This window comes from Cibotium barometz, chromosome 32 (genome assembly GCF_041138505.1).
Source record: "Cibotium barometz isolate CiBa-2024 chromosome 32, ASM4113850v1, whole genome shotgun sequence".
Classification (NCBI taxonomy): domain Eukaryota; kingdom Viridiplantae; phylum Streptophyta; class Polypodiopsida; order Cyatheales; family Cibotiaceae; genus Cibotium; species Cibotium barometz.
In genome coordinates, this window is record NC_141077.1 from 45,387,516 (window position 1) to 45,404,141 (window position 16,626).

General features: G+C 37.3%; 1 protein-coding gene across 1 annotated transcript; it reads left to right on the plus strand.

Moving 5' to 3' along the window:
• The first annotated feature begins 5,361 nt into the window (after window positions 1–5,361).
• Window positions 5,362–6,831, plus strand: LOC147620246 (peroxidase A2-like). The gene is made up of 4 exons (XM_086772726.1): window positions 5,362–5,722; window positions 5,833–6,024; window positions 6,124–6,289; window positions 6,413–6,831. Exons 1-4 carry the CDS (start codon window positions 5,504–5,506, stop codon window positions 6,829–6,831), a joined length of 996 nt encoding a protein of 331 aa, XP_086628852.1. The 5' UTR covers window positions 5,362–5,503.
• Window positions 6,832–16,626: the final 9,795 nt, after the last annotated feature.

Consider the following 16,626-nt stretch of genomic DNA (forward strand, 5'->3'; position numbering starts at 1 on the left):
GGACATACATGTGTTAGGAGGCTTTTGAAGCAGAAGTTTGAGATGAAGGATTTGGGTGAGTTGTAGTATTTCTTGGGCATAGAGGTGGTGATATCACCTCATGGAATTTTGTTATTTAAGAGGTAGTATAGCTTGGACATATTGTTCAAGTATGGTACGATAAGCTATAAGTCTATTTCACTGCCATTGGAGCATAACACAAAGCTTTTTGAAGGTACATGTGAGCTTTTGGAGGCCCCCACTACATACAGGTGCATAGCATGGGTAGCTTGATCTACATGATCATTACTAGGCCAGACATGATGTATGTTATTGGACTTGTGAGTCAATTTATGTAGGCTCCTAACAAGCCACACTTGGATGCGGCTAGACGGATTCTTAGGTACATAAAGTCCACAATTAATTATGGACTTTCTATGAGGTTGGTATACAGGTACATGGGCACACATATGGTGATTGGGGTGGCAATGTTACAGACATGCAATGGTCAAGTATGTTCTCATTTGAGAGTGTTGCTGTGAGTTGGAGCAAAAAGAAGCACCCAAAAGTTGCTTTGACGAGTATAGAGGCAGAGTACAGCGATGCTGCTATGGCAGCTTGTGATGTAGCTTGGTTTCAAAAGCTACTTGGTGATATGGGTGATCGCGGGGATATGAAAATTTTAATTTATTGTTACAACATGGGTATCATAAAGTTGACCAATAGCCTAGTATACCATGCTAGGATGAAGCACATTGAGGTGCATTATCACTTTGTGAGGGAGAAGGTTCTAGCACGTGATGTAGATTTGGTATATATCAGCACACAAAGATCAGGTGTTTCACATCTTAATGAAGGAATTGGGCATAGAAAAGCTCCATAGGTTTAGGAGCTTACTTGGAGTGTAGTGTGTGGAACTGAACTCAAAGGGGAGTGTTGAGATATCGAGCTCAACTAGTGCTACGGCGGCGGACATTGATGACCCGCCTAGGTGATAGCTTTCTCACTTATGCCACTGGCATGGTTGGTGAGATTATGAATATACTTCGAGTGGATGATAGGCTATGTGATAGCCACTTTGGAGTACTAGAGTTATGGCATAGTTATACCTCTAGCTCATATAGTCAAGTTTAGACTATGGACCAACCATTTTGTATGTTATTGTAGGAGAGTACTTTGCCTTTATGTATGTACTCTTCATATTGTAGAAGAGTACTTTGTCTTTATGTATGTACTCTTCATATGGTTGTAGAGAACTGAAGAAGATAGAAAAAAATTTAGCCATCCATCTCTTTCTCTTGTCTCTTGAACTCTCTTGTGTGGGTGTTTGCTTGCAAGGAACTCAAGGTCTCTCTCTTCCCATCATTCTCTTTATGTTAGCGACACATAAAATTATCGCTTAAAAAATGCTTTAATATTTAAAAAATTATACATCGCTTATGTGACAATCTTTGTCTCATAAGCAATGAGTGTTATTTTTGCCTCTAAATTTGCCCCATGGCTAAAGGGGAGTCTTTCTTGTAGTGTCATAGGATAACTAAACCTAGAGAGGAAACAAGAGAATTTTAATATGATCAATTAATGCACAAACACAAATAGAATTAATCTAAGATATTTAGGAGTAGGAGTTATGTGTAAAAATTGATGCAAGATTAATATCTTGAGAAATATTCGAAGATGAAATGTGCATTTATGTGCATAAATATATGTAAGTGTGCAGTAACTCGGTGTAATTAAGCCTAAATAAGGGTAGATCTTTTAGTAAATCAAGATGGGGAATTGTGCTATGAAATTAGAGGGAGTTTTAGGGAATTACCATTCGAGATTTTAGTAAGCCAATAACTAATTGAATAGGCTAGAAAGAGAGAAGATACTAGAGGGTGATGTCCACCTTAACAAACTCAAGACTAAATTGATAGCATAGAGATGGATGATATTTATATATGAAGTACTTAGAATTACAACCCCTATAATTATTGGAGAAAATGGTTCAATAGTTTTAGACAGAGAAGATTTCTGTAGAAATTGTGTGTCTCTTGAAAATATATTATGTTCAAAAGGCTAAAGAATCAAATCAATGGAAAAAAATGATGAAGTACATCTCATTTAGAGAAAGAACAAGGCCCTTAGAACAAGTTCATAAGTGTAATTTTCCTACTTAGTGTAGAGATTTGATCAAAGAAGTCCTTAAGGATAAAGTCTTAGACAAAGATCAAGAGCTTAGACCAAATTTGTAAGTGTAATTTTTCTCCTTAGTTTGGAGATTTGATGAAAGAAGACTTTGAGGATAAAGGCTTAATCTAGATAAACTTTATGAGAGAGAAAGAGAGGTATTTAGACATAAGTATCTAGCTGATGTATATAGGTATTAAGGTCTTAAAAGCCTAAAGCCCTAAGTTAGAGAATATGGTGGAAATTTAGAATCCTTTATGGAGACCTAACAATGGTTATAACTTTAGAAATAACGGATGTAAAGCCATTATAAGTTCTAATCCAGTATTGATCCTAGTCTCTCTTAAGGATGTTAGAGAACTTATAAGGACTCTCTGTAAACTCAAGTAATCTGAATATTCTTAAAAGACCTTCCCTAAACTTTGCAGCAGGAGGATCTACGATTGGAATTGCGACTTGAGGACTATCATTAGGCAAAATTTGGACCAAAAAGGACCCTCTAAGTAATTCCATGTGAGCTTTCTGTTAGAAAATGAGTAGATGGTTAAATTTTTATAAATCAAATAAAAATTTATTGAAAGTTATTGATTTTGGGAATCTACTCTTCGAGATCTTTTCAATGATATATAGCATGATGGAAAATTTTGTATATTTAAGAAGTTCACAAATTGGTGATGATTTGCAAAAAATTAACCATTAGTCCATTTTTAAAGAAAAGCTGACATGGCATTACTTAGAGGGCCCGTTTTGAGTCCAACATTTACCTAATGAGAAATCTCATCAGACTTGCGTGACAAGTACATTGATGTTACATTTTTTAGTTTTATAAGTTGAGATATCTTGAATATTGATATCTTGAATAAGGATGAAGACTTATCTATTATTTTTGGGTGGCACACTGTGTATCAAGAACATAAAGACAGAATCAATGCATCATGGTGTGCAGAGATATTGATGGATTTTACAGTGACCTATAGTGATTTATGATGATATATTCACAATATTATGATGATGATGTATTGGATAGTTTTGAGTTAAATCTTTCCATTAATTTTTATATTGAAAAAATTTGTTTAGTGTGGAGTGTGTGTGAGCTCTATTTTCTACTGAAGTAGGTGTGTGTGTGTAATGGAGAATGGAAATTGAATTACAGTTGTGTGAGTTCACACCGACTCTATAATCCTAGTGGAGGGTGGTAGCCTAACCCATGGGATTGGATGGGGTTAGGCTAAGTCTATGGAACTCGTCAAAGTTGATAAAGGATTTTAATATTCGAAAACGGGTGGCTGGGTGGACCCAAATTACGGGTGCTTTCTAAACCTAGAGCCCAACCTTGATAACAAAGTTAGAACTTGGGAGAAATCTAGGAATCAACTTTAGATCATAGAGTCTTTAGAAGAATTAAGGTAGAATTGTTCCCTTAATAATCGAGGATTAAGGCGTCATATTGAGCTCAAGGGAGCCACCAATGCCTCTTATTTGTGAGAATTATAAGGTGAATATTTTACTTGGAGGAATCATACAATCATACTCAATTCCTACCATAAGGCCTCTATTCTAGTCAGCTATATTGGGAAAGTTGTTGGATTGCTAAGCGATTGGATGTTGATGAATGGAGGCGCTGAGTTCGTTCTCTCTTTCCCTAGACTAGTCCTCTGTTGTGGATTCACTTTTGGTAGGGGTAGGGGTCTCAAATTGGTTAATCAAACCTATATTACTTGCCCATATCCTTTAATGTATAATTTCACTAGTATATGGGACATGCTTATGTAAATTCCCTAGCATTATGTATAGTAGAGAAAACGAGAATTAGGACAAAAAAAGGTGTGCCGCATTGGAGGCTCCTTTTTCTTGTAATGTGAATGACTTAGTTTATTACACAATACAAAAATGTTAGTAGGACATACTCGTATTTGGTGTAATTTTTCCTAGCTATATTTAATGTTTAAAGTATCTTGAAAATGAATGTAGAAATAAGTTCAAAACACAAAAGATGTAGTTTTTCGGTGTTTCTGAATAGTGAAAATTGTGTACCTACCTTCAAATCATGCATGCATTACTTTCTTTTGAATTAAACCAATGTATATATATATATATATATATATATATATATATATATATATATATAGAGAGAGAGAGAGAGAGAGAGAGAGAGAGAGAGAGAGAGAGAGAGATAGATATATATATATATCAATTAGTTGCGGATGCCTTGATAATTAGTTGCGGACCCCTTGATAATTTTGACTCAAATCAATATATATGTATGTGTATATATATATAAATATCAATTAGTTGTGAATCCCTTGATAATTTTTTAGAAGAAAATGTATTTGAAAAAGATAAGCTTACAAAATGGCACTTGAGAAAAAATCAACGAAGCAAGTATGTGCACTATATTTTGAGTCATTGCACATTAAGTGGATGTGAGCAGAATCCACATATTGTGACAAGTACATTGATATCACAATTTTTAGCTTTATAAGTTGAGATATCTTGAATACTGATATCTTGAATAAGGATGAAGACTTGTTTGTTATTTTTGGCTGGCACACTATCTAGGCACACTATGTATCAAGAACACAAAGACAGAATCAATGGATAAACTACTTTAAAAGACCTCGAATTTGTTTTGTTTTTTTTAAGGGGGAGAGAGGGGCGTTGTGATCTAAATTTTTTGTAAGAGAACACAAGGGAGAGTGCAAGAGTTCTTGAGAGAAGGGATATTTACCTGTACAAGAGTTACACGGAATGTACATTCTTCCAAACTCATGTACATTTAACTAGTCTCAAAGCTCATGTACACTTAGTCTCACCCTCGCCAATGCTACTCGTAAAACAAATAAAAACATTAGACAGGATGACAAGCAAGTGGTTATGAAATAACGAGATCACAACTTTAAACCTTGAAGGTGTTAAATGAGGGTGGGCATTTAGCCCCATGAAATGAGACCATTGAATGAAAGCAAAACCTTTTTGAATGGGTCTCCCATATTTTTCAAACCTTTCACAATCCCTAAATGGAACCCTTAGACCCAAGAAAGCAATCAAATTTGACCAAATCCACGTAAAAAGGTCTTTTTCATATGCTTTGACTGAATGAGAGCCAAGATACCAAAAAATTTGACCAAATCCACGTAATAAGGTCTTGTGCACGATGCTAGCGTCGTGGAAGTTCTAACCATAAATTCGCTCCCTACCTATGTGTAAAAACGTATGAACAAAGCGATTGTCTTCCATTCCATCTTTCATAATTTCCAGTACTTGTCTTCCATTCCATCTTTTATAATTTCCAGTACTTGTCGTGCCATCTTCGTCCCGTTTTGAGACGTTGGAAGCAACTTGACAGAGCAATATGGAGCAGCGTGGTCTTGCATCCACCCTCTTGGGCTGTACGCTAGTCCTCCTCGTAGCTACTTCAAAATCCTACGCACAGCTTAGCTCTAGTTTCTACGACGCATCCTGCCCGACTGTTGCGAGCATCGTGGAACAAGTGGTGCAGCAGGCAGTGCAGCAGGAGGCCAGGATGGCAGCGTCCTTGCTGCGCCTCCACTTCCACGATTGCTTCGTAAATGTAAGTGTGTAAACTAGTTATAAACGTTGATCAGAAAGCTATACTGCCCCAAGGAAATGAGTAATGATTAAGAGTACAGCTCGATTGCACTGATTTTTAATGCAATGTAGGGATGCGACGGGTCGGTATTGCTGGACAATACAGACACAACGACAGGCGAGAAGACGGCCCCTCCAAACAACAACAGCTTGAGAGGCTTCGACGTGGTGGACAACATCAAGTCCGCCGTGGAGGGAGTGTGCGAGGCGACCGTTTCGTGTGCTGACATTTTGGCGCTGGCGGCCAATGCGTCCGTGACCCTGGTAATACATATTAGGAGCAGACTCGTCACATGAGGAGCCTAATTCAATTAACTATCTCATGACTGCTAGACGTTTAAGACCGATGATTGATGTACGCAGGCCGGAGGACCCTCCTGGACGGTGCTCTTGGGAAGAAGAGATGCAACCACTGTAAGCGCCACAGCGCCTGTGCAGGACCTCCCAAATCCCAACACCGATATCAACACGGTCATCGGCAAGTTCACAGCCGTGGGCTTGTCCACGCAGGATGCAGTTGTGCTCTCAGGTTCAAACTCATTGAATATTGCATGGTGAAGTCTAGTAGAGACTGGAGTACTTTGAAGTAATAATTCCGTTACAATTTGTTGATTTGTGGCCCGCCCATGTGCATTTTCTGTCGTGGCTGCAGGTGCCCATACCATCGGGCGCGCCCGCTGTATCTCCTTCAGCTCGCGCCTCTACAACTTCAGCAACACAGGCAGCCCCGACCCCACCGTCGACTCCACGTACCTGGCCGCCCTGCAGAGCAACTGCCCGCAGAGCGGCGGGGACCCTAACGCGCTCAACTCGCTGGACACAACCACCCCAGACACCTTCGACAACAAGTACTACGCAAACCTGCAGCACAACAAGGGCTTGCTGCAGTCCGACCAAGAGCTCTACTCCACCTCCGGCTCCAGCACCGTCTCGCTCGTGGACACCTACAGTAGCAGCCAGAGCACCTTCTTCAGCGCCTTCGCCCAATCCATGATTAACATGGGGAACATCAGCCCTCTCACAGGCACCCAAGGAGAGATCCGTCTCAACTGTCGGAAGGTGAACGGCTAAGCTCGGTCAACAACATCTACGCGTAGCATTTATAGCTTTGGGCTTGCGCCCCGTAGTCGGGAGAGGCGCCCTTCTATCTACTTTGTCGGCTTTTTAGAAAGAAGGCATTACCAGTTTATTGAGAGAGATATCATGTTGTTGCGATTGTTGAGTTCATGGGCTCTATACACAATCATTGGTGGTAATTGCGTTCTTTCAATTACCAGATTTGTTGATTGATTATATTAATTATTGCTCGAGGGTTTCTCTTGTTCTTCAGGAAAACTTTGAGATATAATTTGATGCTCAAGGCTTTTTGTTTGCAGAACACATGTGCACATTCTCTAGATCTCTTGTATAGCTTTGTCTTGTGTGCATTCTCTAGATCTCTTGTATAGCTTTGTCTTGTGTGCAACTTGGATTCATGCAGCTCTTGCTAATTCCTCTTGCGTGCTTTACCTTTCACCTAGCAGCTTTAGTACACCTTTACAATGATCTACGTGGAACACAATCAAAGCCTCTTGTTGTTGTTGATGGTGGGAAATTGGAATTAACATTTCATTTTGATTGGCAAAGTAATGGGCAGCTTCCATTGGGTCTCTTTCGCTTTTTCCAACACTAATAATGCCACATTTTGCCACACTAATATCGGCCATTGGGTCTCTTTTGCTTTTTCCAGTACTAATAATGTCACATTTTGCCACACTAATATCGGTTACCTGGCATAATGTGTGACATTATGCCATAAATATATGCACTTGATGCCCTTGCTTCTCGATAACTCCGTCCGGAGTCTCTTGAGGACGACAAAATTGGTGGCAACTCACGTAGAGGTCCCTTTTGCGGAATCTAATACAAAGAGCAATAATTGGTATTATCGCTTTAAAGACCTTCCGCTAGTTGACTAGATTGATCACTTTGTTACGGCATAGTTCTTTGCTCTTGAAGGAAAAAATGTGTGATTACTTGGGGTAGTAGTAAATGTTTTCCATGATGCTGAAGGTGGAAAAGTATGATATTCACTTTTTGGCTCTCATCTATTTTTGGGCTTCTTCATCTAATTAGGTTGATTGATTGCCCAGAGTCAACGAAATCACTTGCAGAGATTATTGTACATGATGAAATGGAGAAGGAATTTGTATGTGGCACAGTTGCTTCAGGCAAGCGCGTTAGTTATCTCTAATCATTTAGTTGTATCTAAAGAGTAGCATCATGCAAATAACAGTTTATGAATTTTTAAAGATTTGATTGATTAAGGTTATACGTCTTCTGTCTTCAATGTTGTCCTTTTTTTTGGCATTGATTTTTTTTTATTTTTTGCATTGTGCTTGCCTTGATTATTTTCTACATCATCCATTCCACATGGTTAGTTACTTCATGTTGATGCCAATCTGATGCCTTTGGCACAATGACCTTTCCTTGATTAGCAAAATTATTGAAGGATTTGCAATCTTTGAGCTTCGTCGAAGCCATAACTGCTCTAATACTACTCTAGAAGGAAGACATAAATTTATCGAGAGAGAGAGAGAGAGAGAGAGAGAGAGAGAGAGAGAGAGAGGTCATGCAGTGTTTCTAAGTTAGTATGGTTATTGGAGACACCTTTTCAATTACAAGGATTGGTAATAATCGATTATTAGAAATTGTAATATATCATTTTAATTATTACACCCTTTCAAACAAGGTTTTCAAAGGTTTTTAATTCTTTTTTAAAAGAAAACATTGCAAAAACCATCGTAAGCAACCAAAAACTATGAGGGTTTTAATGACATTTTTTTTTGAACAAGCTACAATTGCGTCAAGATTGCCACATTACGTAGAAGGTATTTTAGTCATTTAGAAAATTTACAAATAGGTTCAATCCTAAATAAATAAGGCGAGTCAATGTCTAATAAATGTGAAGATTCATTTTTTTACATAGAAAATGGACATAAGAAAATAATAGAAAATATGCACACAAGAAAACTGTGATTATGCAATAAATAAAAATGTGAAAAAAAAGACTTGCTACCTTTTCATGGTGAATTTGGAGATGCATTTTGACTTGAAAAATTCAAACAAAAAAATTAAAGGGTCGTTTAGTTTGGTAAATAAATACCATATTAGATAATTTGGGAAATTTCTCATTCCCATTTGAAAAATGGAATCATGGTGAACTTGTTCAAAAGTTTGTCAAAACCCCCTCATGTGACATATCATTGGAAAGTTTCTCAACAACCGGAAGGTGAATGGCTAAGCTCGGTCAACAACATCTACCCATAGAGCATTTATAGCTTTGGGCTTGCGCCCGTTCAGGTCGTAGTCGGGAGAGGCGCCCTTCTATCTACTTTGTCGGCCTTTTTAGAAAGAAGACATTAACAATTTATTGAGAGAGATATCATGTTGTTGGGATTGTTGAATTCATGGGCTCTATACACAATCATTGGTGGTAATTGCGTTCTTTCAATTACTAGATTTGTTGCTTGATTATATTAATTATTGCTCGAGGGTTTCTCTTGTTCTTCAGGAAAATTTTGGGATATAATTTGATGCTCAAGGCTTTTTGTTTGCAGAACACATGTGCACATTCTCTAGATCTCTTGTATAGCTTTGTATTGTGTGCAACCTGGATTCATGCAGCTCTTGCTAATTCCTTTTGCATGCTTTACTGTTCACCTAGCAGCTTTAGTACACCTTTACAATGATCTACGTAGAACACAATCAAAGCCTCTTGTTGTTGATGGTGGGAAATTGGAATTAACATTTCATTTTGATTGGCAAAGTAATGGGCAGCTTCCATTGGGTCTCTTTTTCTTTTTCTAGCACTAATAATGTCACATTTTGCCACACTAATATTGGTTACCTGGCATAATGTGTGACATTACGCCATAAATATATGCACTTGATGCCCTTGTCTCTCGATATCTCCGTCCGGAGTCTCTTGATGAGGACGACAAAATTGGTTATAACTAACCTAGAGGTCCCTGCTAGGGAATCTAACACAAAGAGCAATAATGGGTATTATTGCCATGGTTAGTTACTTCATGTTGATGCTAATTTGATGCCTTTGGCACGATGGCCTTTCCTTGATTAGCAAAATTATTGAAGGATTTGTAATCTTTGAGCTTCGTCGAAGCCATAACTGCTCTAATACTGCATGATTATTGAAGGATTTGTAATCTTTGAGCTTCGTCGAAGCCATATTGAAGGACTTATCAAGAGAGAGAGAGAGAGGTCATGCACGATTGTGTTTCTAAGTTAGTATGGTTATTGGAGACTCTTAACATACCTTTTCAATTACAAGGATTGGTAATAATTGATTATTATAAATTGTAAAATATCATTTAAATTGGTATACCCTTCAAACAAGGTTTTAAAAGATTTTTAATTCTTTTTCAAAAGAAAACATTGCAAAAACCATCGTAAGCAGCCAAAACTATGAGGGTTTTAATGACATTTTTTTAAAAACATGCTACAATTGCTTGAAGATTGCCACATTACGTAGAAGGTATTTTAGTCATTTATAAAATTTACAAATAGGTTCAATCCTAAATAAATGAGGCAAGTAATTGTCTAATAAATGTGAAGATTCATTTTTTTACATAGAAAATGGGCATATAAGAAAACAATAGAGAATATGCACCTAAGAAAACTATGATTATGCAATAAATAAAAATGTGAAAAAAAAGACTTGCTACCTTTTCATGGTGAATTTGGAGATGCATTTTGAGTTGAAAAATTCAAACAAAAAAATGAAAGAGTCGTTTAGTTTGGTAAATAAATACCATATTAGATAATTTGGGAAATTTCTCATTCCAATTTGAAAAATGGGATCATGGTGAACTTGTTCAAAAGTTTGTCAAAACCCTCTCATGTGACATATCATTGGAAATATCTTCAAGTAGAATCTAAATCTATGATCTCCAATAAATTTGGAGTTTGTATGATATGTACAAAACTATATGGAGTAATTGATTCCCAAAATATGAGATTTTTCCCAAATTATATAATATTGACTTAATAGATCAATCGCATGTTTAGTTACTTCATGTCGATGCCAATCTGATGCCTTTGGCATGATGGTCTTTTCTTGATTAGAAAAATTATTAAAGGATTTGCAATCTTTGAGCTTCTCAAAGCCATAACAGCTCTAATACATGTCGACTTTCTAGGAGGAAGACATAAATTTTTCGGGAGAGAGAGAGAGAGAGGGAGAGGAGTATCTAAATGGATAAACAATTCAAGAATAAATCCCTCAATAGATGATATCATAAGCTTGTATCCTCATGAACAAATGTCTCCCAATTTTCAAAGTCATTGCTTGGGGTGTAGCTCTCCTTGTAGATCAAAGTCACAAATAATACAACTCGTCATGTATGTCATGACTACATCCCTTAATAGATGACATTCTAAGCTTATATCTTCAACCACACATGTCTCTCCAATTTTGAAAGTCATTGCTTTGGGGTGTAGCTCACCCTCTAGATCAAAGTGACAAATAAAACAACTCAGACCATAGTAGGGAGTTTGGAAAAATCCCACTTCCCATTTTGCAAGATCAAAGAATGAGGGGAAGGATGAAAGCTTTTAAGATTTTATTAAAACCCCCTCATGTGGCATATCGTTGGTAAAGAGTAGGTTCTAAATCCACATTCTTGGTACGCTCAAGATACACCTAAAAGTAGATCGAGAAGAAAAATCCCAAATAATGGGATTTTTCCAAACTCCCTAATATGGTCTTAGTTACTCATCATATTAGTCACAAATAATGCAACATGTCATATCAAAGTCACAAATAATACACAATACATTAATATATTTCAAATATAAACATTTTTAGCAAAAAATTAAAATACTGATATTTTTTTTAATGTAATCTATTTGATCACAAATTTCTGTTCGAGTAACAATACATTTTTAAAAACGTAAAAATAGTGGTTTGTTTGTAAGTGTATGAGTATCTACATATTAAATCCTCCAAAAGTAAAAAGATTATGAAAGCCTTTGTACCCTAACCTCATCAAAATTAAGCAAATGTTAAGACCTCCTACCTTCTCCAACATGGCTCCTCCACTATTGATTGAGAATATAATGGGAAAGGGTTTCCTACGTGGTAAAGTTCCGTCTTTAGGAATTTGCAAGGCAGAGACATCTCCTAGTGAGGGGCAGGGAACCCTCATAAGTCCGGGTAAGAAAAATACAACCATTTTATGCATGTGTAGGAGCAGGGCACCCATATGTAAACAATCTTCTTCGATAAATATAGAAAAAAAACATTCTTTTTTAAGCATGTGAACAAGGGATTTTTCAAAATAGACCCTTTAAAGTTTTGAAAGATTGTGGACCTTTCCACAAAATAAAAGTCAAATTTGCATGTCATTTTTGAGATTTTTTGCACCCCTCACAGGCTCCATTACTATGCTCTTTTGGCATGTCTTTTACTAGAGTCTACAATGTTGGCCTTCATTACTTCCTCTTTCTACATGCCAAAGATGATCTGCACACAAAAAAACCCCACACACCATAAGCACGTCATATTCTGCAGTGCATCATAAATATTTGGTGTATTATGCAATTAGGAAAATACCCGGTTTGCTAGCATCTGCACACTGTCTTTATCTTTTTCTTTTACAGTAGAACCAACCACTCCTTCCAATTGTACCTAGTCTTAATCTCCATTCTTTCTACACCTGTGCTTCCCACCATAGCTCTTGCACGTAAGCTTTCATGGTTACCTTGAGACTTGAATTTTGCATCTATACCTTCATTGTGAACATTTCTAATTTGCAAAGCTTGCTCATGCTCTTCTCTTCTCAACCAATGAGCCTTCCATAGCTCTACTTCCATCTGAGACTCTTCTACACAAGCTCTTAGCTCCTTCATATCTTCTCTTTCCAATTCTCCTTTAGTCCTCCATAATCACAAGACATGCTACCTTTATAACTCTTCTTTGATGTATCTATACTGATTTGAGTTGCGAGAGCTCTAATCTTGAGCTTCTGTTTGCTTGTTCTCACCTCAAGCTTTAATTTCCATAAAGCTTTCTTCTCTTCTCTACAAGCTTTCTTCCCTAATCCATGGTGCTCAATATTGTGATCTCCTAGATTTCTATATTGTTGCCTTCTTTTAATTGAACCAATGGTTCGAGTGTAGCCTCTAATCCACTCCAATAAGTTCCTAGTCAATGTTAATGCTACAATCCTTTCTAGAAGTGTGCACAGCCACAAAATATGGCCCTCATGAGATCCCCAAATGAGCTCTATTATGCCAAACCATGATTTTCCTCCTCAAACAGCCAAAATGACGTCTTCTACAACCATTTGCATGAACTTAATGAGCTCCAAAATGTGCATGCTTCTCCCTTGCATTCACCACTCAAGGGTGCTTCTCCATTTTGGTTTCTCTCAAGAAACCAAGGTGCAAACCAATGTGAAATCTTTTCTGGACATCTAGAGGACATCAATAGTTGTACATTGATTTGTCTCATAGGTCGAGTTCGGCCTCTAGTAGACGATATGCACCATGACCAAGTGCCCACCCTAGCTCTGATACCATTTCTCAACAGTCCTAATATGGGATTAATAGACACAAGATTAAGAATAAGAATTAAGGTGGATCTTTAGGGGAAATTCAAGCTCCAAATGGGCCCTTTTAGAGCCCGTTGAAATAATATAAGGCCAGCCAATGAGAGCTCTTGGATTCTAGATCCATGTATTATGGATATTTTTTGTCAGAGGGGTCCCCAAAATTTAGAGCTCAAAAAAGAGGAATAAAATATATTAGCGTAAAACTCAAAAATAGAAGAATATAAGGCCCGAATACCACTTACCAAAATGTATGTCAAAAGGAATATCAGGAAAAGAGGCTAGAGTGATTGAAAGCTAGTTTGATTGAAGTCTTTCTCCACCTTGAGGCCCTCTCGAGAACCATCTGCACCTTGCTCGACATCTACATATTTTTCTAGATTTTTATTTTCTAGCACTCTTCCAAGCATTTATGCGTTAGTTCTCCAGTTGTCCTACTTTCAGCTTGCTGACTAGGTCTAGTAGGTACTGTATAAGTGAGGGCCCTACTCTCACTTGTATCATCTCATTTAACACATTGTTTGGAATCTTAGTTGCACCTATAGTGTGCCTCGTGCTACCTACTCCAGCTTTGTAACCAGCTTTTAGTGAATATCATTTCCTTTAGGTCTTGTGTATCCTATATTTGTGAATTTTAGTTCTCTTTCATTGTTTGGCACTTTCTCATTTCCTATATGCACATGTGCACCCCCTTGCACATTGGCGTTAGAAAGAGAAAAAAGTAATAAAAATAATATTAGTAAATTCTCAAAAAGAAATAAATGATAAATGATAATAATTATCCTTAATATATGCTAAGGTGTGTTTGTATTCACCTTGGTAAACTTTCTAAATAGATTACACATTTTAATTAATCCAAGGTTGAATGTGTGAAAGACTAACGTCTAAGATTGGAAGGTAAAGTGCAAAAACCTTAGAAGTAATCTTTTTGGAAAAAAATATTTATTCTTAATGTGGATATAAGCATGGTCAACAAAGCAAAAACACACTTTCTCTCCCTGTTATATAGGCACAGATGGCCATAAAGCTCTTCAAAGCTTATAAAAAAAAATGCCATCCAATCCATGGTATTCTTCCTTCATAATAATCTCTTCATAAGATTCTCCCTTCCATTAATACAATGAAGTCAATAAGGCTTATATATAGCCTTGAGAAAACCTATTGATATCTTTATAAAAAGCTACTACAAAAACCATTTCCCCCTTACAAATATATCTCCTCTACCCTGTAAATTTACATGGAATATAAACTCTTCAAGCTTTCCTATGCTAAACTTAATCCCCAATAGTCTAGTCCCACAAAGAATAAAGCCCACATGAATCATACAGAAACAATGGCAACTAGCAATGTGAAGAACTAGGGAAAATGATCGCTTGCTTTTGGAAGCCCCTACTAAGATCCAGAAAAAACTGATATCCACATCGATGCCACCATAAGATGATGCATAATAGAGAAAACATTTCGCACAAACATGTTATTTGACCAAACCGGTGTGAAAAATTTGAACCAAAAAATAGGGGCAAAATGGCAGAGATTATTCTCCCCCATCTTGTCCTATTTTTTTAATGATTTGTTTTTGGTTTTATGGTTATAGATGTGATTAAAACGTGGTTATAAAGTTTTTTTCAAAAATGATTGATGTATTTATAAACATGATTATAAATAAGACTGTAGAGTGGCCCATAATTGCAAACCCCACATAGTCACGTTGCAACTGTTTTTATAACTGCAAAACATGATTTTTTCACTCTCTAGATCCTTTGATTTCTCCATGGATAGAAATGCATCTATACCCCCTATGTCTTTGAATGGTGGTTGTGTCTCCCATTGCCACTTAGGCATAAACAATTCCAAGGGCCATCATCGTTATTTTAATGGTGGGTGTTTTTGCTGGGTGCTTTGAATTACCTTCACATAGTGGTGGGTATAAGGGCCCCGAGAACGATGGCATATATTATAACTTAGGTGATGATGGCGAGCACTTTGTGGGTGATAGGGGAAAAAGGTCTTACTGTAACTTTTGATAATTGGTGAATAGAACTTACAAGGATGCCTTTAAACCATGGGGAGAATAAAGGAGTAGATACTTTATCTACATAGTGCAATGCATGAATAAGCAATTTTCCAATCCTCGAAGCATGTGGTTTTCCAATGAATAGGATCCCATATTCAACAATAGGAGGTCACACATAAGAAGAAACATGAGGGAAGGAAAAGGTCTGCTGGCCCACTGCATGGAAAAAGAGTAATAGAAGGCATGTAAAGAGCATAAGCACAATATTATGGCTTACCACAATAAAAGGTGGCACATCATTCTCAATTAGGCTTACCACAACAAAAGGTGGCACATTATTCTCAATTAGAGAAGTATGGTGCCACAAAATATGTTTCATGAGAAAAGGTGGCTTAGATTGCTAGATTTGTAAATTCTCATACCTTTCATATCCATATCCATGGTGCCATAGAAAGGTGACACATCATTCTCGATTAGAGAAGTATGGTGCCACAAAATATGGTTCATGAGAGGAAAGGTGACTTAGATTGCTAGATTTGTAAATTCTCATACATTTCATATCCATATGCATGTTGTTTCTGATGAATTGTTGTTTTGGTGATTATTTATAGGAATTGTTGTTGGTCACCCGTGCAAGTGAATGGGAGAATGGATATCACCACTCTTCATGGGAGCACCAATGCTTGTCTTATGGCTCACTCTAACCCTCCTTGAAACACATCCAATGAGAGATTACTTGGTGAACTGCCTATTGTGAGGATCTTCCAATGGCTGAGCTCGTAACCCTCGAGGTCTCTAAGCTCTACAACTCCTTGAGAAGTAATTCTGCTGCATCTCCCACGAGCATTGTCATGCCGTCATGTTGCACTACGTATACTCGTCCCTTCTCTCACCTCACATAACTCACACACTCACTAGCATGCATTAGAGAGAGATTAGTAAGAGGATTAAAAAGATCAAGACTCTATTGCACAATGGGGAAGTCCTTGTATTATGAGAGATATTCACTTATATACATGGCCATAAGTGTTCAGACTCGCTTAAACCATGGTCGGTTGGGCCCTTCAGGCTCATAAGAGGCCTAACGCTGTCACAACCCCTGCTCTTTCCATTTTTCTTTGGAACCACAACAATGGGAGATAACCACCATGAAACTTTATCCAAAGAATGAATGAATCTAACCTGAAGTAACCTATCCAATTACTCAACCTATTTAGCATAATGTAGATTCATTTTATACCT